The following is a 26073-nucleotide window of genomic DNA, read 5'->3' as shown; positions in this document are numbered from 1 at the left end:
TTTTTTTTTTATAATGGTATCACTCATGCTGTGTGAGAAAGGGTGCTGATTATCTCCTCACTTGAGACACCCTGGCAGCAGTTTCGGGGATTAAATATTACTATAGGCTATAAAAAAATCAATCAAGCTTCATACTTAAGTTTTAGCTTGCTTCTGCTGCTCATTATGAGGCATCAGTTTTAGTCCGTTTCAAAAGAAGCTGAAAAAACTCCCCTAAGTTTTTCTATCTAATTTGGGACCCCTTAGTCTTTGCAACTCTATGCTATTTTTGGCAGCGATAAGGACTATGTGTTGTATGTATTTAGCTGTAAAAGTTGGGCAAAATGATCCCTACTGAACAGCATTATATCATCAGCATTATGTTGATAGAAGATATAATTGAAGTTACCAAAACAGGGAACTAGAGGAAAAGAGGATCCAGGACAATTCCCTGAGGCACACCACAGCACATCTAGCAGCTCCAAACATGTAGGGGCCAAGTTTATGTTTGTTATGGGACATGAAATTTGGTCAACACACTCAACGAAGTTTTTGTGTACTAACGTGTTTGTGCACTGTATAATAGAACAGATTTAAACTGAATAAAATTAAAAGGAATTGCACTCATGATCCAGTCTGTTGGTTTGTATAAACTTGAATCTGGAAGGCCAACATAATCTGCAGGAGGGCTTCTCTGACATTCAGGAGTACATGTAATTTGATGTGTCTTCCTCAGGACAGCAAACAGCTTCTCTGCACATAAAACAGGACATGTGTCAAAATGTATAATCATCAAGTCATCAGTCTGAAGTCAATCATTTACTGCCTCAAAGTAGACAGCACTCCTCCTTTGTTCCTCCTCTCTTTTCCCCTCTTCCTCACTTCTCTCTAGGTCACCTTGTAACGACGTCTTTCCTCCTCTCTTTGCCTCCTTCCTCCCCTGAGATGAAGAAGAGGATGCCCGCTGAGCCCTGCCGAGGATGAGAGGAAGAGAGGAAGTTGGAAAGGAAAGGAAGGAAAGGAGACGAGGAGACGAGGAGAAAGGGAGGCAGGAAGGAGAGGGGAAGGGGAGGGGGAGGAGAGGAAAACGAGAGAGAGGGGCTAGTGGATGTAGCTCTAGCTGTGGGCCGGGGGGAGAGCTACCTAGCCCGGGCTGCTCTGCCGAAACATCCATGGGTGGCTGTGTCGGGAGCCACCACGACTCCTCGGGCAGCCTAAACGAGAACTCGGACGGCACTGGAGGTAACTTATCGACGTCTTTTAGTGCCCAAAAGCTTGTCTCATTTTCATAGAGGAGAGGTGGGGGTCCTCTAGGCTTTCTGCATGTTGTCCTGGCTGGAGGTCCCTTCCTTTTTATATCCGAGCCAGACAGACACGCAGACAGACACGGCGGCTCTCCCGGGTTATCTCCCACCACACAGTGGGCCTTGGAGGGATAAATGACGGCTCGTCGCTACTTCACAAAGTGGGAAATATTCACTGTGCGACGCTTCCTCCCTTTGTTCTTTGGTGTTGACTGAGCTAGCCGGCTAGCCCTGTTAGCCAGCTAGCATCTCTGCTTAACAAATATGGGTCACAGACGGGAATGGCATGCACTGGAGTGATACAGTCTGATTTAAATTATGTCCCGACTCCATGGCTGCTTATGGGTTACTGTTATCTTATTGCTCGATGCTTTTATGGTTATCACCAGGCTCTTGTTTTTATTGACTGCGTTGTATAAGAGAGATGTTTACTGCTGGAAAGTGTTTGGGAGAAACAGGAGGAGGCGTCAAAACTTAAGGGGTGCCCCAGCTTCATGATAAAAGGAAGTGTTTATTACTGTGTAATTTAGATAAAGGCATGCGAGCTGGAAACAGCATGCTGTACTCAGTCTGTCACAGCAACAAACCACAATCAGTCTTAACAATAGATTTGGTAAACTTTAACCAAAAAACATTAACCAAAGTATTCCTAAAGACTGGTGACATTGAACATTTGCTGAGTTCATTTACTGACTTATAGTGGGGTAGGTCTGAGACAAAGCCTTTTTTTCTTTCAGAAGATTTATGACAGCATGTTAGACATATCAAATAAAGCAGGAAACATATTTTGTCAGAAAACCCTTTCTATACATACAGGACATCAGCAAATGGCTCAGAGATAGCTCACTCAAAAAAACAAAACAAAACAAAAAAAAACAAAACCTGTGGGTTCCAGCTAGAATTGGGTTGCATCCATATTCATTTACCCTTACACCTCAAAAATTTCCCAAAAAGTCAGTCTGCAGACTGCATCTCTGATGGCCACTATCACAGACTGTTCATCTGAGAATCCATGTATCCTAGGAGGGAACTGTCCATATTTGCAGGTACAACATATTTCCAGTTATAGATTATTTGTTATAGATTTAACTGTATTCATAAACAAGGTATGGCAGTGACATTCATGAAATAACTATAGTGCAAACATGACAAACATTTCATAAATAATACAGAGAGAAAAGCTAAAAATTCTATTCCAGGAGTAAATTATAGACCCATAGGAGTAGATAGATAAACAGTGGCTTGCTTTGGCTTCCTTTGCTGTAGCTAAAGATAAAATAGCTACACTAGATCTAACTAACATCACTACATAACCCAAAGTAGCCAAGTTAGCTTTAGCAACTTGAGCTTTAGCAAATGTAGCAAAAGCAAATTTTGCTACAAAGTTAACAGATATGTTGCATATGTAGTTGCTTTGTGAGCTTAGATCTTGCTTCGTTAGCTTTAGCTAAAGCTAATATTGCTATGCTGGCTATATACTTAATGTTACTACAAAAGTCAATGTAGCTAAGTTAGCTTTAGCAATGTGAGCTAAGCAAAGTAGTAAAAGCTAACTTCACTGCGTAGCTTACATAGCTTTTTTGTGAGCTTAGCTTTAGCTATGTTAGCTACTAGCTCATTTTTTATGTAGCTGACACAGATTATGGAGCTACGTAAGATACGCTAACTGTGCTGTGCTGTGCTGTGCTGTGTATGTATCAATTATGTTTTGCAGGTCAGGTTTTTAACTATTGGTATTCTTACCCTTAACTTAACCCTTACTGTAAATCTAAATAAAAAAACTAACAATCAGGTGTTTAAAACCACATTATAAAAGCAGCAGGTAAGACCAAGCACAGGTCTAAGCAGACACATCATGTTTTATTCAGTCCTTTGACAAAATACCTCAAGCTTAAAAACACAATAAGTAGCCTATGTTTATTACAGGAGCACTAGAACTGGTGTCTAATTGCTGCGTTGTTTTCAAATTGCACTGCTAGTTAGGAGTTTTGTCTCTTTTATTTTTCCTCTTCCTCTGTCACGTGCTTTCTTTTCCTCCCTCCTTCCTCCATCCCAGAGGAAATGAGAAATAATAGTCTGAAAGTATTGTTAGACAGAGAATGTGAAATAATGCTCTGTGTGCTTTTAAACAGATAGAGATCCCCCGCAAGTATGATCTATTTTAGAATTCAACATTGAGCTCCAGCCATAGGTAAGCCTATGAAATGTTGCAGACTGCTTTATCACCCCTAATAACCAACAACAATGGATAATTTAATTTAATGTACATATTTCATTAAAGAAAGTGTTACCAGAAGTTAAATGTAGTTCTGGGCGCACAGATGGTCAAGTGGTTTAAGACGTGCACCATGTACGGTGGTGGCCCGGGTTTGAATCCAGCCTGTGGCCCTTCGTCGCATGTCTCTCCCCATTCTCTTCCCTGTTTCCTAGTCTAAAAAAAAAAAAGTGAAATGTTTTCAGAAACATTCAGTGGTTTTAATTGTACCTGATGTTCCTGCTGCAGATTATTAACACTAACCTTCAGCTCGTTTCTCAGCACTGATATCCCCCCAGAGAGAATTACTAATTTTTTTAAACTCACATTGCTAGTCAAATTACAACCAGCGGTCAAAATTTTACAATTTAGTTTTAAAGAAGACCATAGCACTGAGCTGAGTATGTAGCAGTGCTATGGCATGACGTGTGTCTAAATAATGAGTCCTTTTAATAACAGATTTGTTGTTTGACAAATAAGCCCGTCATCATTAACAGGACTTCTGTTGTCACTTTACAGCATCTTCACACACAAGTAGTGGCACAGCTGCTGGAAACAGACACACTCTTGTGCATGTATTGTAAACATGAACTCATTACACAGTAGCGTAGTTATAGCTCTGGCTCCTGCAGCCCCAGTGCCCAGATACAAGAGTTTGAACCCATAAGTTCCTCCAAAGTCACATCTTTTGGCGCTTGTGAACGTACTAAATGATGATGAGCCATTACAGTATCACTGGCACATAAATGGGAGTGTGATGTAAAGCACTTTTGAGTGGTAGGAGAACTCGAGCACTGTTGTGTAAGTGCAGTCCATTATGCCTTGTGGGTGTGGGCTGGTTCAGGAAGATGCATAGAGTTGCCTTCAGAGGAGACGGAAACTACATGCTGCTAGAATCAGAAAGATTTATGAAATGCAAAATATGGAAGTACATCAGGGATGCTGCATTAAATAGTAAGCATCAAACTGTCTGTGGGGTCCCTTTTGTAGAGGCTTCTATCCGGCAGAGGAAACTTTGTTCTGTAGTTTCCTTGATGTCTTGTCTGTGGAGGGTTTTTCCACCACTGTGAAGTGAGCTATTTTGATCACAGATTGAGATAAAGTTGGGTTAAGGGCTGGGGACAAAGATTTTCAAGATGCTGACAGCCTGGGTTTATTAATTGCCACCTTTCTGCTATTAGATCTGTCTGGACAACTTGTTTGACCTTCTTGGAGATTTCCTAGCTGTCTAAAAGTCACAGGTTTCAGAGATCCTTCCATTGATAAAAATGGATTTGTAGTAACAAATAAGCAGCAGCTATCTGACACTCGGCTGGATGATGACAGAGAAAGAGCAGTTACACTTGAGCACATGTATCTGTTTTCACCACAGCAGGTGTAATAAGTGGATTTACTTACTTAAAGTATGTGGATGTTTTAGTTTAAACTCATCTTTTACTCACAGTGGCCAACATGCATCCCAGAGGATTATTGGGAATTACTGAAAGGCAGGAAAGTAGGCTATTGTGTGGTGTAAATTATTAAATTATGAGCAGACAGATGAGCTGGAAAGTAGGCTAATGCAGAACACAGCCAGGCAGTCAAGTCGGCCATAACATAAAAGCACACGCACATACACACACAGGAATTAAAACAGGCATTTTTGGCATTTTTGATGAATAATGATAAATAACTATGGTTCTTGTTACAATACTGCCAACCTGCAAAATCTATAAAAACATTTTAAAAGGGAACATTTTCTTCAGAACGGGTTTGATTTTTGTGTTTTTCATATCCATCCAAGCCATTCAGAAGGTTGTTTTACTATTTAGTGGCTGCAGCCTCTTGTGTCGCTCCCTCTCTGTCTCCCACACGGCAACTTCACTTTAAACATCTTGTAGTGCACATTTTATGGTTTTCAGCCATGGAACATAATGAATTAAGGCCAACATTTGTACTCACAACCACTTAATTCAAGAAAGACTGAACTGAAAAAGGAGTTCTATCTCTCCAGCCTGCTTTTTGATCATTCTCGGTACGACGCTGTGATGCACAAGCTTGTGTGAATAACATAAATCTATGAGGACTCTGTCATGAGTGGGCCTGTTATTTTGTTTAAAATGCCTCAGTAAACAACAGATGTCCCTCAATCTAGCTTACGTTTGAAAATAAAAAATATATTTTATAACAGATACTGAAAAAAATCTTTTGTTACATTTATAATACTTGTTTATGTTGGGTTTTAAGTGTCTTAATTTGTTTTATATAAGTGCTTGTTTTTTAAATGGCACATCCTTGCAAATGCAAATTAAAGACCAACTGCCAGTTAAAACTTCCTTTTTGTGCAAAAATAATCAGTAAGAGTTAAGGTAAGGGTTAGCGTATCAAAAGTCAAAAAACCTGACCTGCATAACCTGATTACAAAATGTTCAGTAAAGCACAGTAAACAGTCTGCTTAAAGGGAAAAGCCCATCCTCCATGAATACATTCTAACACAGCTAGCTCTATTAGCTGCGTAAGGTATGTAGATAAAGGAGCTAAGTGGCTAATGTAGCTAAAGCTAAGCTCACAAAGCAGCTACATATATATATATATATATATATATATATATATATATATCTTTAATGCATAGCTAAATTAGCCTTGGCTACATTTGATGAAGTTTATGTTGCTTATGCCAAAGCAGCTATAGATAACATAGCTACATAGCTAACATAGATAAGATAGCAAAAGCTAACCTTAAAAAGCAGCCCTGTAGGCTACATAGGTATGTTATCTTTGGAGCTACATTATCTTTAGCTGTTTGCGAAAGGTCACATTGGTAAAGCTGACATAATAACATTGCTTTTGTAGTGATGTTAATTTTGTAGCTATGCTAGCTTTAGCTAAAGCTAATGAAGCTAAGGAGAGCCAGTGTTTGTGTAACGAGCTATACATGATTTAATCACTGATATTTGCAATGTTGTTACTTCAGGATTGTAACTGTCAAACTGTTTTTCAATCGAGCTGAATTTGAAAAAAAAATCTAAAACTGGAAATATTCTTTACTGGCAGATTATGACATTTCGTCTCTGAGATATACGGTGTCTCAGATGAACGGTCTGTGAAAGTAGCTATTAGAAATTTACAGGGGCCTGAATAGATCATATTTCTGCTGGCTCATACTGTAAAGGGTTTGAAATAGTTTAGAGCTCCTTTGTTTTGCATTTATGTAGTGTAAGAGTTTTTCATAATAAAGCTGACCTGACTGATTGGCTGGCTTGTTAGCAGGCTCAAGGCCCACCTCAACTCCAGGTCTTTGCATCTCCAGTATGGTGACCACCGTGAACAGGCTTCAAATTCCCCTTTAGTAAACAACGGGTTATGTCACTGAGACTTCATCCATGCTGATATACAGTCTGCAGTCAATATATATGCCAATATAAGCCACTTGAGAGAATATTTAACGATACTCCTATAATAATGGAACCAGTGGATGCCAACTCATCCCCTTTTTTCCCCAACAGGCTAATATCTCTACTTAAATGTTTTTCTTATATAATAGAAAAACTTGTTTATACCCCAACACTTAAATATCTTAATGAATAATATCATTTATAAGCATTAGTATAGATTCAGGGAGAACTTTAATGGTCTTCACACAATTCTTTGACAACATCACTAAAATCCTTGACAATTAGGAAATTATCCTTGGCATGTTTGTACATTTATCAAAAGCATTGATAAAGTCAACCATGATATTTTACAAAAGAAACTTTCTATTTAAAAGAGTATGCCAAAATGGCTGGTTAATGGCTGATAATGCATGTATCATGTATGTCTCTGTTGGCTTTGCTACACTTCAGAGTGAATGGGAGGATGGGGGAGTGAGTGAATGAATGAGGGGGTGAGTGGGTGAGGGTGGTTCGGGGTTAAAGGAATACAAGCACATTGTTGTTATAAAAGGAGAGTAAGTGGGGGTAGGACTCAAAAAGCTTATGCTTCTTCCTACGCCGTTTTGGACTAATTAAAAGTTTTATTTAAGCTATTGGTTGTATGATATTATGAGATTCTATATACCTGGAATTAAATTATTTTTTTCTTGTTGTTGTTTTATTTTTTATTTTGTTTGTCCAAAATAAATAAATAAATAAAAACGAAATCATTTTCAGGATTGTATGCAAGCCAGTGAGATTTCAGGAGGCCCTGTTCAGCCATGGCTACTACTGGCTCCGTCCCTGACATATTATTGGTACTGCTTTTTACTGGTGTAATCCATCAAGGAATTTTAAATCAAGACATTTTTATTATTTTGGTTGTAAATGTGTTCACTATTTATAGTGTTGTCCCAGTCAAGTCACAAAACACATAAATTCTTGTCAAAATGTTTGTTTATGGAATGAATATGGTTGCACTGCCTTTTGCCGAACCACATAGTTTAACACAGTCAAGCACAATCTTCATGGACCAAGGGCCGCATTTGGCCCCTTGGCCGTAGTTTGGACAGCCTTGGTTTAAGTGGAGCAAAACTACTATAGTTCAGAAGTTACTTATAGGCAAGAAAAAAGTTTATGTCTTGGGATAATACTTTATCTGATCACTCATTTCTTATGGGGTACCACAAGGGACAATTTTAGGACCTTTGCTTTTTCTTATCTATATAAATGACTTGTGTTTAGTTTCAAAAAAACATTTTCTTTATGTTTAATAAAGGATTTTTATTACATCAGAGTGCCTCAGATTCACAGTTCTGACTGCCATCTATACAATGGACTCTTTTTGAAAGTTATCTGGCAAGTCATTGTTCCTTTTTTAAACATTTTTCACGTCGTTTGTTGATGAATCATCAACAAACAACATTTTTCTGTCAGGTAAGGATGCGCAAAGATTGATCTCAGAGATAGACAGAGAATTAAGTAAAAAATGAAATAATAAAGGGCAGGAAAATAAACTGAAATACATGATTAAACTTGCCACACAGGTCAGTTATAGCATTACACAAAACATTATGAAACAGTCAAAGTGTAAACAGTCCATCTGTTAAAGGCCTTATTTACAACCAACAAGCAGTCCGTTGGAGGTTGGTGTTGTTGAACAGTGCTGTGCAATCATCACAGTACATGTGTACAAGCAGCAGGTGTAACTCAACACCTTGAGCCGTCATCACTATCTCTCTTCTGTCACACACACACACACACACAAACACACACACAGGCGTACATACTGTCCCGTACCTGTCCTCCCCTTCAGTGTTGATCCAGATGGTGTTTTTCATCAACCATTCTACTGCAGATGGAGCGCTGTGAGATGCTAACCCTCACCTTTTAGTTTAGTTTTTTTTGGTTTTTTTAGTTTTAGTTTAGCAACAGAATGCTTGAAGCTTCTGTTCTGCTTAATTTATTTGTGAGAAATATTAATTTTGGTGTTCTCTCTTCTTCTCATTCCATCTCTTCTTCTTTGTCTTTTAAAACCCTTCCATTCTCTTCATTACAATCTGTCAATTTATCTTTCTGTTTCCCCCATATTTGGTCATCCCACTTTGCTTTTCATCTCTATGTGGGTTCCTCTCTTTACTCCTTTTTGTCTCTTGTTCCATACACCCTCTCCATTTATTTGAAACTTCTTCTCCTTCCTTGACATCTTCCCTCTCTTTTCCCTCTGCTTCCTCTCCCACCCTCCTGCCCTCCTCTATCATTCTTCCTTCTTCGTCTCTCTCCTCTCTCAGTGGCTCTAGGGCGTAACCAGCCCCTGAAGAGAGAGCGGCCTAAATGGAAAAGTGACTACCCAATGACTGAAGGCCAGCTGCGCAGCAAGAGAGATGAGTTCTGGGATACGGCGCCAGCGTTTGAGGGCCGGAAGGAGATCTGGGATGCGCTGCGAGCTGCGGCCAGCGCCTTTGAGAGCAATGACCACCTGCTGGCTCAGGCCATCCTTGATGGAGCCAGCATCACACTGCCGCACGGTAACACACATTTCCACACTGGCAGATGAAGTAGAAAGTGTTTGTTTTGCTCTCAATAAAATATAGATGGGTGGACTTCATATAGGACAGCTTTGTTGATGATTAGTGCCAGAAGAATTTAAATTCCCTTTTCTGAAGCTGAGGAACAAAGCTGAGGAGTATTTTTTTAACTGTTTGAGCCTTAAAGGCTGAAGATATATTATTTTGAAATATAGTCGTTTTTTTGTGTTTGAGCTCTGTTTGAAATTTTTGTTTTTGACTTAGATTAGTTTTGAAAAGACATAAAAGTGTATTAGGACTGATAAAGCAAAGTGTTGAAACCAAGGATGAGGCAAAGTGAAGGCAATACAAAGCAGACTTTGAACTTAAGTTGTCCACAATGTAACAATGGGCAAGCCAGTAAACTCAGAACAGCCAGTATAAATTTACGGACTCCTGGAGTTTTTGTGTGCAGCTGGTGGAGCTCTTCGGTGATATGTAGATTTAAGAAACATTTAAATTAGAGATTATTAGCATTAAGTTTGGGTTATTTGTTAACTTTTAATGTTGTTTTTCAGTGAATAACATTTATTGATTCAGACTTCTTAGCTGCCAGCTTTTGATGTTTTTCACTGACATACATGCTGCAAAAATAGACATTTTAAGAGTTTGACTGAACTAAACTATACACACTATACACATGATGTTTGTGTAGCAGTCCAGAGTGAATTGACAAGGTATTTTATAGCAATTTAAAAGGTAGAATGGAAAGCTTTTAGATTAGATGTCTAACAGTTGCTACACTTTAGCACCAGTATGTCATACCTAAAGAAACTGCACAGCTTCCCATCCTCACCCACTACCCACTTGAAAAAATATAAATGCATGGTCCAGAAATATAAAGGTCATAAGACAGGGGTCATCACTACATTTGGACAGCATTTGTACCAGTTATTGAAATAGACTAGAAAGAAATAAACAATTTTGGTCGATTGTTAACATAATATTGTATTGGTATTTGTATTTTCTTTCAAAACTTATGTAACTTTTAGGGATCAACAATGAAATCAGTTCTTAACAAGTGTGCTACCGCAGTCTGGCAGTGTCTGCATACTGTATTTTGTTTGTCTGTCGCCTTTTCTCCTTTCCTATTTCTTGACATCAGGAAACCAAAATGCTTAAAAGCCACTGGAGTTTCGCAATCTCAAAAATGTCACTTGGTTCTCCCTCGCCACTCTTTGCATCCACCATTTTCACGCTGTTAGATTAAGCCAACGAGTGGAGCACAAAGGATGATGGGCACCTAAGGGTCGGTTGTAACTAGTTTCCACTTCTGTTGGCTTTGCCCCACCAAAAACCTACACTTGTTGCCCTTGAAGATTATCTGAAAACATCACATGTCCACCATGGTAGTATGGTCTGTCACCTTTCTGTCACCACATTTCTTCGTTAAAAGAACAAAGAACAGCAGTGAGTTTTCAATCACACTCCGAGTTTTTTTCAAATCCTTCGCCTTTCCCAAACACTTCGTATTGAAGGTTTTCCAGATGGATGTGTAAAACACATCCATCTGACGTGTCAGGTTAGATGTCCGTTTGAGCTAATTAAATGTCGTAAAATGCGTATTTTTTATCAGTTTGGTGCAAATGTCAGAAATAACACCAGTACTGATGTGCTTTATCATAGTTCAGTCAGATAATTTAGTGTAAAGATGAAAATAATGTTAAAGTGTTCACTACCTCTATAATGACAGTAATTTCAAGGATACCATGGCTTCTTTGAAATGCCTTGTTATGAAACATGTTTAATTTCTTGTTCTTTTATTTTTGGATTCAGGTATTTTGGTGAAGAAAAAAGAGAGATAGTCTGTCCTACTCCCCTTCAGATGCTATGGAGAACATGAGGTTGATAGTTTCAGTGGTATTTAATGTCTATATATATAGTGTCAGCAGGGTGAGAGCTAAGAGGCTAAAGGATGTAGAAAAGCCTGATCAGGAAGTCACATACACATTCTCTTATAGTTTCTCTAGTCATCGGAAGTGCCATAAACAGGGGCCCAACTCTGCTGAGCATGCATACTTATGTCTGTTTGGACAAATAGCCTGTCCTCTTGTTTTATTAATACACAATACATTTAGTTAAGTTAAGTTGATTTCAATATGGACTTGATTCATAGGAGTTACACACATCTGCAGCACTAAGAACAAGAAAGGAAAAAATGCTGAACCCTTATGCATATCTCAGCAACCACATTTTAGAGTTCAGACTTCAGCTCTTAGGAGATGTATTCTGAAGAAGCAATCAATGAATAATAAATGAAAATAAGTGCGTCTTTGGTCTTCTCAAAGTAGGATTTAATGATGTAATCACTCAGGGAAGTATACTAAAGATACTCCCTTTTGTGAAGCATACTGAAGAGCTTATAGATAGAACAAATCAATGAATCGACGTGGCTAAGATTCAGGAACCCCATCATCTCCTCAAATCAAGAGATTGCTTTCTATTTATGATGATTCTCTTGATTTCTGTTTCATGTTCCCTAGGAGTCATAATACTTCCCCTAAATAAAGGGAAAATATTTTCTCCCTATGATGGCACTCTGTAAGAATCCGAAAGTGTGTTTTCATGTTATCAGTGAAAGTGAAAGTCAGGATCTGCTGACAAGCTGTTTGACAAAACAGCTGTTTGATTCAAAACATGTTCATTTAAAGTGTAAGTGAACCCCGGCTAAGAGCTAACTTCACCCAACTCCGTAATTCAAAAATTTCTTTTCCATAGTTATGAGACGCAAACCCGATTAGTTGGGCAGTTCAAATATAAGAAAATATAGAAACGTCATCTGTTACATCTCAGATGGGAAATTTGTCTGCAGATAACGTGCCCAAGTATATTTGACTAACTTTAATAGTCCTGTATCAGTATTTGTTTAGTAATAAGGATGGCAGCTCTGCTCCACTGAAGGCACCACCAAACTTCAAAGAGGATATAAGGCTACATTTTGGATTTAAAAACTATCACGACAGAGGCAAAGAAAAGCCATATGCAAGATGTGCCACATGAATATAAAATATAATGTAAATACTACTACTGTAGTTTGGGGAAAATTTTTAACACAAAGCTTGATATTTTTAATTATGTGCCTGGTTGGAAGGTTCTTTGTACTGTTTCCAACTTTTGTTCTCTGGCAGCTTTTTAATATTGAAGCAAAACTGGTTTTGTAACTAAAACATCCCTACATGAATCACTATAGAACCAGATTGAATCCAGTTGTGAATCAAATCGACTCTGGCAATCCGTGGCAATACCTGGCTCTAATAGATTAGCAAACACCAGTAGCAAAGCAATTAAATGCCAATGTGTTGTGTTTTGAGGGTCAAATTATTACAACGCCATCATTTATGTTTTTTTTTTTTAAATCCTCAATTAACAGAGGAGAGTAAAAGAAGAGCTCTGTGTCTTTGGGCAGAAAGTAGAGAGGATTATAGTGGGCAAGTGTTGGACCTTTTGGCAAGCCATTGCTCTGTAACAACAGGCACTGTAGTCTGCTTGCCTGATAACAGATTTTTCACACATATTGATGGGTATTAATGACATTTTAAAGGTTGAGAATCAACACATTTAACAAGGTTAAAACACATGTATAAGGTATGTGATATCAGTTTATGACATCACTGGTCACCAGATGGTATAGTTTGTCCAGTTTTACTGATAGAGTCTGAGCAGACATTCATGCACCAAACTTTGTTAATTTTATAATTCTAAGATGCTAATCATTATTCTGAAATGTCATATTTATATGCATAACTCACTTGCTATAGGATCTGGGTTCTCAATAACCCTTTAAGCATATGTTTTCATGTTTGAAGCTTTTAAATCACTAATGATCAATCTTTTCTATTTAACACTGTTCATTTTGGTGAACATTTTCACCCAGAATGAGGCACATCTGGTATTGTCTGGGTGAAGTACCCTGTTGGGTTGAACCTGTCAATAGGTCAATGTTGAGTTTTACGTAGGACACAGACAGGGTCTCAGGGTGAGAGTAAATAGGTCCATCATCTGTTGTTGCATGTGGCTGTATGTATACCATACACATGATTAAAAGATGCTCACAATAAAGAAACAATGCATACAAATCTGTGAGTGTGCAAACTAGAGGATGTTTTTTAAATTTCTTTAAAGTTTCACCTTAATGATCAGAAAAAGTCTTTTCCTGCATGTAAAAGGCAGCCTTGTCTTGTGTTTCTGCTTTCTTGTCATTAATTACTCTATGGTCAGATCGGATCCCGCTGGGCTACAGCTGTGGATTCCCCAGGTCTGATGTCACATTAAAACCATCCAGCACTCTGCTACAAAGAGGCACAGACACATCACAAGAATATTTTACCACTCACAGTATTATGACTTTCTATTACTCTTTTTTGCTCTCACTGTTGAAGTATCAGTTGATAGTTTGTCACCCAGTGCTGCCTTGTTACTAGGGCTGAACGATTTGCAAAAATAATCTAAATGCGATTTTTTTCCCCCAATATTGCGATTGCAATTTATTATGCGATTATTCTTCAATCTTATGTATTTTTTGACAAATTCACACAATAAATAATTCCATTAATAAGACCATGTGCATTGAAAACAATGGAATTATTTCAGAATCAATTAATACATAGTAGCATGAATCTGAATATGGGGGTGCAGCAAGCTTTAAGCAATAAACGAGGTGGCTGGGGTGGGGGAGGTGAAGCTGGCTACCAGCTGATCGCAGTTGGGGTATGACTTTCATGAAGTATTGCTAGGCTTCATCAATTTTATTTAGAATCAGCTAACTATTTTGCTCATATTGCAAATGTGATGTAATTTGCTTTGTTTAAGGACATTATCATTTTTATGTCATCTCATGACGAAGAAAAACATACATAAAACCAGGGCTGAACGATTTGCAAAAATAATGAAATTGTGATTTTCTTTACTGATATTAAGATGGCGATTCAATATGCGATTATTATTAGATTACTCAACTTCTGCATTTTTTGACAAATTCAAGCAATAAATCAATATTATAACCTACATTCAGTTAGGAACACTCATTATACATTTTACCATTTCATTGCAAAATGGATTTAGCTGACACTTTTACTTGGCAAAGAAGGCTCTGCTTTAAAGATGCTACCTAGGTTAGCCAAACTCATGCTTTGACTTTCCAGGGAGCACATAGCTAGAAACCCCCATATGGATGAATATACAGTCATGGACGAAAGTATTGTCACCCCTGGAATTTTCCCAGAAAATACACCATTTCTCCCAGAAACTGTTGCAATTACAAATGTTTTGGTTTACATGTGTATTTCCTTTATGTGCATTGGAGCAACACAAAAAATCAGAAGAAAAAGGACAAAATTAACATAATTTTACACAAAACTCTGGACTGGACAAAATTGTTGGCACCCTTTTATAACTGTGGGTAAATCATTTTTTTAAAGTATATGATGCTCACTTAAACTCACCTGTGGCAGTAACAGGTGCTGGCAATCTAGAAATCACACCTGAAGCCAGTTAGAATGTCTAACAGTTGACTGAACCTTTGTGTTGTGTGCCTGTGTGTGTCACACCAAGCATGGAAGAGAGAAAGAAGAGCCGAGAATTGTCTGAGTACTTAAGAAGCAAAATAGTAGAAAAATATGAACAATCTCAAGTTTACAAGACCATCTCCAGAGATCTTGAGATTCCTTTGTCCACTGTGTGTAATATAATCAAGAAGTTTATAACCATGGAACTGTGGCTCATCTCCTTGGAAGTGGACGGAAGAGAAAAATTGACAAAAGAATGCAACGCAGGATAGTTGGAATGGTGGATAAACATCCTCAGTCAACTTCCACACAAATTCAGGCTGTCCTGCAGACTCAGGGTGCAAAAGTGTCAGCTCGGACCATACGTCATCTGAATGAGATGAAGCGCTATGGCAGGAGATCAGAGGAGAACCCCACTGCTGACAAAATTAAAAAGCCAGACTGGAGTTTGCAAAAATGTACCTGAGTAAGCCTCAATCCTTCTGGGAGAACATTTTGAGGACAGATGAGAAAAAGGTAGAGCTTTTTGGAAAAGCATGTCATTCCACTGTTTACAGGAAATGGAATGAGGCCTACAAAGAAAAGAACACAGTACCTACAGCCATACATGGTGGAGGTTCAAAGATGTTTTGGGGTTATTTTGCTACCTCTGGCACTGGGTGCCTTGACAGTGTGCAAGGAATCATGAATCTGAAAAGATTTTGGGCTGCAATGTAGGGCCTAGTGTCAGAAAGCTGGGTCTGCATCAGAGGTCATGGGTGTTCCAGCAGGACAATGACCTGAAACAAACCTCAAAAAACACCAAGAAATGGTTGGAGACAAAGCACTGGAGAGTTTTGAAGTGGCCAGCAATGAGTCCGGATCTAAATCCCATCAAACACCTATGGAGAGATCTCAAAACTGCTGTTGCAAGAAGCACCCTTCAAATCTGAGAGACCTGGAGCAGTCTGCAAAAGATGAGTGGTCCAAAATTCCAATTGAGAGGTGTAAGAAGCTTGTTGATATTAAGTTGAGGGTGCTAATAATTTTGTCCGGCCCATTTTGGGGGTTTTGTGTAAAATTATGTCAATTTCGTCTTTTTTTCTTTGGATTTTTTGTGTTGCTCCAATGCACATAAATGAAATAAACATGTGTATACCAAAAATATTTGTAATTGCAACAATTTCTGGGAGAGATGGTGTATTTTCTGGAAAAATTCCAGGGGTGCCAATACTTTTGTCCATGACTGTATAAATGACAATGTGTATTGAATAAAATGAAATTTTTCAGAAGCAATTCATCCATAGTAGTACGAATCTGAATATGAGGATGCAACAAGCTTTAAGCTATAATGGAGGCAGCTGTGGTGGAGGAGGCAGCTGTGGTGGAGGAGGTTAAGCTTGTATAGGTGCTGCAAAAAAAAAATGTATTAAACTGCAATTTTGACATATTTCAAGTTTAAGAAATATTGCAACTTCTGCGATTTGTAAATTGCAGCAGGCCATATTGCAATTCCATCTAATTTGTGATTATTTGCCCAGCCCTACTTGTTACCGCTGTCAGATTTAATCTGTGCAGAATGTGACCATAGATTATATCACTTGTTATTTAGGTCCTACTGGATGTGGCTTTTTAAGAATCAATCAGCATTCTTACAGCCTCTTTACGAGTGTCAGTTAGCTCAGATATGCTACAGGATTTGATAGTTATATAATAATGTACTCTTGCCTTCTTGGAAAAAGGAATAGAACATTTGTGGTTTCCCTGATCATATGGAGCCTTTTTACGTAATAGAGATGCCTCAAATGATGTTCTTATTTGTTTTTTTATATGGTCAGCAAAAAAAGCATTATCTTTGATCATTAAATATGACTCTGTAAAGCTGAAATTTGGATGAAACTGCATCAGTTTCTGTTTAAAATGTTACTCTCTATTCAGCCTTCATGTCCACAGAATTGATTCAAAAAGCCCATCAGCAACCAAACGTCTTTTACGTAAGAATGTTTCCTTGCCTCGATAATAAAATGCATCACTCCATAACTGGTGTTATACCATTCCCCCTTCTTTGTAGAGATGTCACATGAAACCCAACAATCAAAGGCATTAGCACCACAGAAAATGTGTTAACACTCCGCACCTGACGTAGAAACACTGGGGTGGAGCTAAGAGAAAGAAGATGAGGTTTATAACGGGAATCCTGGCTCATCAGTGAACATCATTTGGCACTTATATACTTATATTAGCATTTTGGCACAATAGCCATGATGTTTCTGCTCTTCCTCACTCTGAAATGAAATTTATTTGAAACCCAATTCACTTGTGATGTTTCTGTCTTAGAAATATGGAGCCAAGAGAAAGAATTCAATGCACTATTAGGAATAATGCTGGGAGTCCCTGGTTGATATTCTGGTGTCTGCTGCTACTCAGTCTTCTGCTCAGTCTTGTGCCTGTAGTGTGCTAAAATAACGTTATACTTCTTTGAGTTGTAATTTTGTAGTTCATTTCACACTCAGTTGTTTCTTGGTGAGAGTTGTTGTAAGGTGCTGCACACGTGTTACTACAGAGCTCGGGTGTAGATAGTCTCACCCTCTCTACGCTTTTCTCTCTGGTTCTCACATTCACTCTGGTAGAGGCATAGTATGGCTTCACCTTGACCACAGCAGCTGTCATTTTGAGAGTGGAGAGAAACGTCCCGTGGTCTTTGCTGACTCATCTGTCTCCTACCACAAAAAGTCATTGTCAAGTAGCCCGTGGTGCCATTAAACTCATTAATGTCGGAGCGGTGCAGTGACCTTTTGAAGCATTGTTTGCAGAGAAGACAAAGCAGAGGAGTAGCACTTTTGCTTTTGTGGTTGGAGTTTTCAACCTGGGTTTTTTTTTTTTTTTTTTTTTAAGATTTATTTTTGGCCTTTTTGCGATAGGACAGTGGATAGAGTCGGAAACAGGGAAGAGAGCGGGGAGAGACATGCAGGAAATAGTACCAGTGGCCGGATTCGAACCTGGGTCGCCTGCGTATGTGGCGCCCGCCTTAACCACTTGACTACTGGCGCACCTCATCCTGGGTTTTAATTAAGATTTTCATATAAGAACATCTGAAGGACAGTATGTTTACAGTGTATTCACAACAAATCAAAGACAGTATGAGGGATGATTTGCTGTTCTTGAAATTCAACACAACTCTACAAAAAGAAAACAAAGCCAGCTGATTTTCTGACCAAATAGATATCACAAATTTAGTAAGCTATCCAATGAAAGTACCTAGGACTGGGCAAAGTAGCAATATTGGAAAGTAAAATTCACCTTTTGTGTTGTATGCATGTTTAAAAATCCCCCTTGAGGACCCTTTCCTGCCGTTTCCTCTGTAAATGCTGCTGCACAAACTTTCTGTTTTACTTCTTCAGTGCATCCTTTCCCCCCATCAACCAACTCATTACTCTGTTTGACTCAGCATGATACGTTTTAAAAGCCACCCTCCTACAGACATATGAGGTTCCCTTTCTCCTGATTTCACTCAGATACTGCTCCTAACAGTCTTTGTTCTCCATTGCCTGACTCTCGTTTCTCTTTTCCAGCTAGAGACAGAAAAATTCTGTCATTCTGGTCAAGTTTTGGATTTGTTCTTAGGAAAAAAGATGTTTTGAGGGAATACCTAAAACATTCATTTTGATGGTCAGTTACTTCATATTGGAACTTCCGGTTTAACCTTCACCTACAGAAATGACCCAATAATGGAGAAGCTTTTATGTTGTGCTGTGGGATTCAGTCATCTGCTGCAGATGATTGGGATTTTTAAAGTGCTGTCACACTAAAAAATGTTAAACTTGAATATGATAAAAGAAAAAATTAACCATCAGAAACTGTTCTGGTAACTACTTATAAACTGCAACTTTTGATTCTGTTTTTAATTATCAGAAACTGCAGGTAAACCCACTGTGATTTCAATGTGTGGGTAGTAGGGGTGTGACGAGACGCTTATCTCACGAGACGGGACGAGATTTAGGCCCGCGAGATGAGACGAGATTTTACACTTTTTTTGAATTTGGAAAAAAAAAAATACATGGGAGGAAAATATGTCCTTTAAACAACTGAAGGTCACAAATGCAACGCATTCAGGTCTATTCAAAAATGTTTGAACTAAGTACTGAGTAGGCTATCAATGCTTCCAAACAGTATGTTTTGTCTAACCCTGACTCAAACTGTACATTTTCAGTCCCTTCAAATCAAACCTTTCACTTTAACAGTCTACGAAATCATTAATTTACTACACTATGCTCTCGTCACTAAAATTACAATAACTATTTTTAATATAATATTTAATTATATATGATAAAAGCTTTTACATTATTTTGAAAGTATTTTAGGCACTATTTTCAACAGGCCTAAATCTAAAGAGCTGCATTAGTAAAATCAAACTATTTCTCATCCTCTTTAAGGATATCTATATTTAAAACAACCAAAATACTTCTGTCAATAACACCTTTCATGTTATTAAGAGAAACAGATTATTTTGTAGTTTTGTGGTCTTTTTTCTTACATGAGCTTTAACAGTGTTGGACACCACCCACTAATGAGCGTGTGTGTTAATGTGTGTGCGTTGGTGAGTAAGTGTGTGTGTCTCTGCTCTGTCTGCTGTCCGACAGCAAGCATGGCGCGCTTAACTGGGGCTAAAATTTCGGGGTTTTTTGGAGCTAACAGTGGACTCCATGGCGCTCAAACAGAGTTTGTTTTGCTAAGTTTACCGCTGCAGTCATGCTATAAGCTTCTGATTGATGATACGCACAGCCAACAGCTGATGGATGTGTGACTGACAGACGGTGAGACGAGAAGGAAACATGAGGAAGCAGCGACTGTTTCAAAGTTACAAAGTCACAAATAGCGGCACTAAAAGTGAGTCTGAGCTAAATAACCGCTGTATTCTCCTCATGGAGACTGCACAGGTTACCAGCAGCAGAATCTCATCAACTCGGACCGCTACGATCATGTGCGGCTCCACTTAGCGCACGCAGAGGGGGTGGGGGTTGGAGCGGTGATCTTAATGGGTCACGGATCAGCTCCGTTTCTTCATTAGCACACTCACGAACAGTTTTAAAGTCTCCATGGCATCTTTGTGATCTTTTATAATTTCCAGTTTGGTATTTTTTTCTGTAAGGAGAGCTGCTGCTCCTGCTGTCCGCACAATATTGATCTCACGAGATTGATTTTTCCGGGATGAGAAATCTCATGGCGTTTTGATCTTGTCACACCCCTAGTGGGTAGAGTTCCTCATTATGCCACTGGGCAGTGTTTCAATGTGTTTGGATGTTGCTGCCTCCGCTTCCTCCTCTTTACTGTCTTCAAGCGCCCTGTTCTCCAGATAATCTCCGTTGGGAAAGATGTAAACTCCGTGGGCACGCTTCCTTTGCAGTAGTCAAAGAAGCAGTCTCTTATACACAGAATGTCAGTTCTGGTGTAAGTGTAGGGCTTTGTTTTGCTGATAGTGATAGAGTTCTGGGGTGCTGCGTTCGTATGTGCCACCCCATGCTATCTCAATACAATTCAGTAGTCTCCTGTTGATCAGGCAGTGTTCCGTGGCAGTTACTGGCAGTTGTTGTTAGCTTTTAAGCTAGCCGGGAGTTGTAGTTGAGACTGAGGTCTTCTTTTTTCGTCCTTTTTGTGTTTTTCTATTCTCTAAAGGATGTATTCTTCATCAGCATGCATTGCCTTGTAATGAGTTTGGCTCTGCTTTGTTCTTGCTAGAGGAGAACCACCTTGCCACAGATTTTCAAGAATTAGTGCAACTCTGTCATGTTGTAAAATATTAAACAATTTCACATGCAGTTAAACTAAATGCTGACTGAAGCAATAAAGACACTTAAAGTGTTAAATTTAACTCTAAATGAGCTAAATGAACAATGTCAAATCTACTGGAGCAATTTCAGAACATAGTACCTGTTAGCTATTTAAACATCCATGAAGCTTGATGGTCATCAGACAGCAGCTGTTGGGTTCATCGATTGATGGTGAAGCAACGTGTTGGTTGTACTTTGTAAACTAAGTTTCTAATGATGTTATAATTTCTGTTATTTAAGAGTGAGTTTCTAGGTATTAACCACTGATTTCATTTGTCCAGGGGCTCTGACTGAATGTTACGATGAACTGGGGAATCGATACCAGCTGCCAGTCTACTGCCTCTCTCCCCCAGTCAACATGATCGAGGAGCGCTCCGAAGAGCCCGACGGTTCAGATCCAGATTCTGGGGCTGCTGATCCGTCCACAGGCAGTGCCAGCGACCCTGGTTCAGGAGGGGAGTGCCAGCTGCGTCTCCGGCTCTCCACTGGTCGAGATCTCCGGCTGGCCGTTCGTTCTTCGGACACGGTGGGCATGATGAAACGGCGTCTACAAAGTCAGGAGGGCGTGCCGGCCCCCACCCAGCGCTGGTTTTTCTCAGGACGGCCTCTGACTGACAGGCTGCGTTTGGACCAACTCAACATCTCCAGGGACTATGTGGTACAGGTGATCCTCAGCCAGCCTCCACCCCCAGAGCCGCTGTCTACGGTAGGACACACGCCAGAGGCCTCTGGGCGAGGGCTAGAGGAAGGAGTAGCTGCACTGCCACAGGAGCCAACGCCTGTGGAGAATTAACTCCCCTCACTGTGGCTGCCTGGAGGCAGGAATACCAACAGGCTTCCTGTTTAAAAGGAGGATAACAAGGGAGAAAAAAGGATGAAAGTTGATTCTGACTTTTCTCTTTTGATTTGCACTCTTCTCTTCTCTTCTCTTCTCTTCTCTTCTCTTCTCTTCTCTTCTCGGTAAGCTGCTTTTGTTCTGAGGAGGTTTTTCTTTGTTGGCTGTTTGCTGGAGAAAAAGACTATTGAATTGAGAAAAGACTCTTCCTTTTGGTTTTACACGTCAAAATTTTGACCTTTTTGAAGTCTTTTTAACTGTTCCTATGGAAACCAAACAACAAAACCAGAACTTTGTCGGATGGCTAAAAGGGTTTTCTTAGCAACACTGATGATCGAATGTTTCTGTGTTTCCATTCAAGTTCAGCTCTCTGGCACAGCTCATTAGAAATCTGTTTATAAGGCTACAGGGTTAAACATTCATTCATTACCAAGATTTTCAAACTGGGCAGTTTACAGAGAAAGAAATACAGTTACTCAACAATCATTCGTTGTTATCCGCACTCAGGATTAAGTCCGTAGACTAAAACAGCTGTAAAGGAAGGTTGATGCTGTTTAGCAAGAAGACATGTCCTCAGTGTGATCAACACAGTTTCATTCAGGGGGCATGATAATGTTCTACCAAGCTTTACTTCACTCTGCTTCACAAAACAATCAGATCAATCATTGAATAAACATCAACTTATTAGCCTGTGTGTGTGAGTGGGTATTCATATACGTTAAGATGCATTCACACAGACTCATTTTCAAAAAGGATGGAAGTTCAGAAACACAGTTGCATATTTTGATTAAGAATAAAATGTTTTTAATTAAAATTGACCATTGTTTCTATTCCTCTGTCTCTGTCTTCATGTTTGTCCAAACTGTGCCCATGTTTAGTTGGTGAAGTGCAAAAGTCATAATGATAGGATACTTTATGTTCTCTTTACAGCCTTTCTTTAATCACACATTTTAGACTTACAATGAGGCTAGTATAATAGTAAAATTTGGATTGTTGTGTTCTTTATACTTAACATTTGCATAATCATAAGTGACAAATTTGCATTTTTGATACCATGATTTCTTTGCTCAATGTGTTGTAACATTTTTTGCTTAGTAACTGTCGTCTGATTGTTAGCCAAGCAAAAGACTGGATTTATAGAGGGCCCTTAAGAAGTATTCTCTCTTTGGATGTTTTACTCTTTGATTTCTTTTTTTTTTAAATAGAATTTGTCTTTTTTGGCAAAAAAAATCTTTTTACAAAACCAACCTCTTAGGTCAAAGTAAAACCTGATTTCTAAAAAGTAATTTCAACTGAATTAAAATATGTGATGTAAAATAAGTGACTGTGGCTGTGAAGCCATCGTTAGGTGTTGGTAAACCTTGCAGTGTGCTGCAGCACAGCAGAGAGGCAATGTAAATCTGTGATGTGATCCCTAATATGTAGTTTAATCCAGACGTCACTGATATTTATACCCTTATAAAATTCAATGAAGATGGGAAATTTTATGTTGGAGGTGTAATGGCTTCCTACAGTTGGTGGTGCAACAGCAAAATCATGAAATTGGCATTGAAATGTGTAGAAGGGCAGACCTTGATCGTACATGTGAAATTTGAAGCGAATCAGATGTTTCATATGAGAATTATGCCAACTTCCTGTGAAATGGTGTGATATCAAAAATGGTTACCATCACCACTAAGGCTTTCTTTAATAGCATATGTCAGTGATGTGAACAAATATTGAAGCTTTCTATTAAAATCTGAACTTACAGCTACTCAGTAATAGGAATGAAGAAATGGCCCAGTTGTGTCAACTCTACAACAAAACCATGACATGAACATTTGAATGTGTATAGGGGAAGACCTTGATCATACATGTGAAATTTGAAGCAAATTAGATAATTCATGTGAGTCGGCAACTTCCTGTGAAATTGGCGAGATGTCAAAACACTTGCCAGTGAAGGATCCATTAATAAAGCCCAAGTGTTTCAGGTGATTATTTAGGAATTCAGTTGAAAAATGTGATTTTGATACTTTCAGCACAGAAATAGGAATAGACAAATGATGCATTTGTGTCACTTCCTGTTGGCAGGAAAAGGTGCCATGATGACATGTTTGCATGTGGCCGTGTCCAGTGTGATACTGTTGCCTTGCCAGAAAGAGTAGAAAAACATAGAATGATGTATAGTTGCAACAGCTTACAGTAATCCATCACCATCAAAAACACCTTATTTTGAAGTTGAAATGAAGATGGTGGACTTCCTGTTGGGATTTGGGTATGGGTCCCAGTGGTTTTTTTGTAGGTCTGATGATGATCTATAAGCAGACTGAAAATCATATGCCTATGCTGAATGGTATGCGGGGGTTTTAGAGGTAAAAATCAAAAGTCAGGAGGAAATGGTCAGTTGGCAGAAGAGGTCGCTGTAACAAGTGATGAAACTCATCCATCAATGTATTCAAGATCAATCTCTGTGAAGTAGGTGATGACTGACATACACGCTGCAGAGTTAAATAGAATCAAAATAGTTGGCGCACTGTAAAAAATATTTTTTTAAATGTCCAACTTGGGGCCTCGATTCCTGCCCCACACTGGGGTGAAAACTCACAATTCATCCAGCTTTTGATGTCTATCTAGAATAAGCACAAAAAATTTGGAGACGATCCGATGAAACCTGCATGTTACTCTTACCCAGTCCCCTATCTCAAATGTGGGGTCCTGTACAAGGGACTTGCATGATTCTACTACCAGACAAAATATCCTCTGAGGGAGAATTTTCTGGAAGGTTTTGGGGACTTTGTAGACAGGTTATGGTCCTCAAAACAAGCCGTGAAGGGCCAAAATAATAATATCTAAGAAGAACGCCTACACTTTCAGTAGGGTTTTTGTCCTAAGGTCAAATAAGCGGATTTATCAAAATGCAGAATTCATGACACTGGTTGCTCACGGCCAGGGGCGGAGCCAGACATGTTTAAAATCCAGGGCTAAGCCCAAACAAAGGATGGTTGAGGGGTGGGCACTTCCTCAGAATTTTTTTGCTTATCGATCAGTTTAATGCACTTTTTTGCACACTTTTAAATAAAATTTTAATTCAAAATGCCAACAAATCTACACATCATCCAGGCGAAAATAATGTTCAACCTAAATAAAGTACTTAATTGATAACATCATTTTTTTCGTAACCTAACTGAGCTAAAAGTGCCATTATCATTCTAAAATCGTTTTACATCATGCTGGAGTCCAATAATTTTCACTTCTGCCTCCTCAAAATGTCTGAAGGTAATATTTCATGGAACATTGTATAGGTAGGGTAGGAATTTGGTGAAAAGGTTTACAATTGAAGTGTTGCATTTTCAAACAAAGCACATAAAAAGGAACAATTGGGGTTGGAGATATTAATTTATTCACCAGCATGCTAAAAATTGTATTTTTAAAACAATGTTAAAAGCACTTTTACACTGCAGTGAATGTATAGATACGAAAGAGTATTAGGGCCATTAAAAAAATGGGCATGCATTTTTTTTAATTCTAAGAGAAAGTCAAAATTCTCCTCCATACGTACGATCTCAAAAGTAAAAAAAAAAAAGAATCTGATTTTGAAACACTTTAAAATGACATTTCCATGCTGTGATCAGCAAGACCCAATTGTTTTTTTTTTTATTTTTTTTTGTTTATTTCATTTTGCATTTATCTAACACAACACACATAAGCAACATACAACTAACCTGAAAGATTCGGGGCTTTTAAGAAAACATTGGGGGCTAAAGCCCCATAAGCCACCCCATGGCTCTGCCCATGCTCACGGCCAATTTCAGTGTAGGCCACTTTTTATGCCTTTAGTCACATTTGACAGAACAGCTTCCTTCTTCCCTCATTTCATTTTCTTTCTTGTATTCATTATTCCAGCCAGGCAGAACAAGAAAATTCCTAAAAAAAAACACATCGATGAAGAGCAGCCCTCTAGGGACAAAAATCAAATTAAGTCAGTGTCATCTGACAGAAATGCTGCCAACTGGCATTCCCAGTGTGAGTATGAATGATCAAATGTCACTCGCCTTGTAATGGAATGAGGAAGAAACCTGTGTGCCACCTGCGTCTTTTTGCCAGTTAGTCACACAAAGGTGTGTGGAAGTGCTTTCGAGTTACAGAGCAGAGGAAGACGGCTCTTTCGGGTCAGGCTGTACATGTGTGGCAGGCTTAGAGGAAGTGATACAAGAAATGGTCATTTAGCATTAAATCATCAGTCCTCTCAAATACCCTGCAATCTGAAATTGGTCAGGAATTTTGGAGGAAATACCTGTGTGCTCATACCTTTGGAGAGGTGCTGTGAGATTTTATTCTTAAAATACTCTGCCATTTCAAAAGAAACAAATGTAAAACGTTTCAGTATGACTGACAGAATCATTGTAATATAGGTTATGAGTATTATTGTGGTTTCCACTGTGGTTTTAAAGT

General features: G+C 38.8%; 1 protein-coding gene across 1 annotated transcript; it reads left to right on the top strand.

Annotated features, from left to right (window-relative positions):
* The first annotated feature begins 1074 nt into the window (after positions 1 to 1074).
* ubtd2 (ubiquitin domain containing 2) lies at positions 1075 to 22576 on the top strand. The gene is made up of 3 exons (XM_041800619.1): positions 1075 to 1221; positions 9221 to 9457; positions 21089 to 22576. The coding sequence occupies exons 1-3, from the start codon at positions 1152 to 1154 to the stop codon at positions 21598 to 21600; spliced, it is 819 nt and encodes a 272-aa protein (XP_041656553.1). The 5' UTR covers positions 1075 to 1151; the 3' UTR covers positions 21601 to 22576.
* The last annotated feature ends 3497 nt before the right edge of the window (positions 22577 to 26073 follow it).

The sequence above is a fragment of the Cheilinus undulatus genome, linkage group 12 (assembly GCF_018320785.1).
Source record: "Cheilinus undulatus linkage group 12, ASM1832078v1, whole genome shotgun sequence".
NCBI lineage: Eukaryota > Metazoa > Chordata > Actinopteri > Labriformes > Labridae > Cheilinus > Cheilinus undulatus.
The sequence above is the reverse complement of the archived record's forward strand: the minus strand, read 5'-3'. Positions and strand labels throughout refer to the sequence as shown.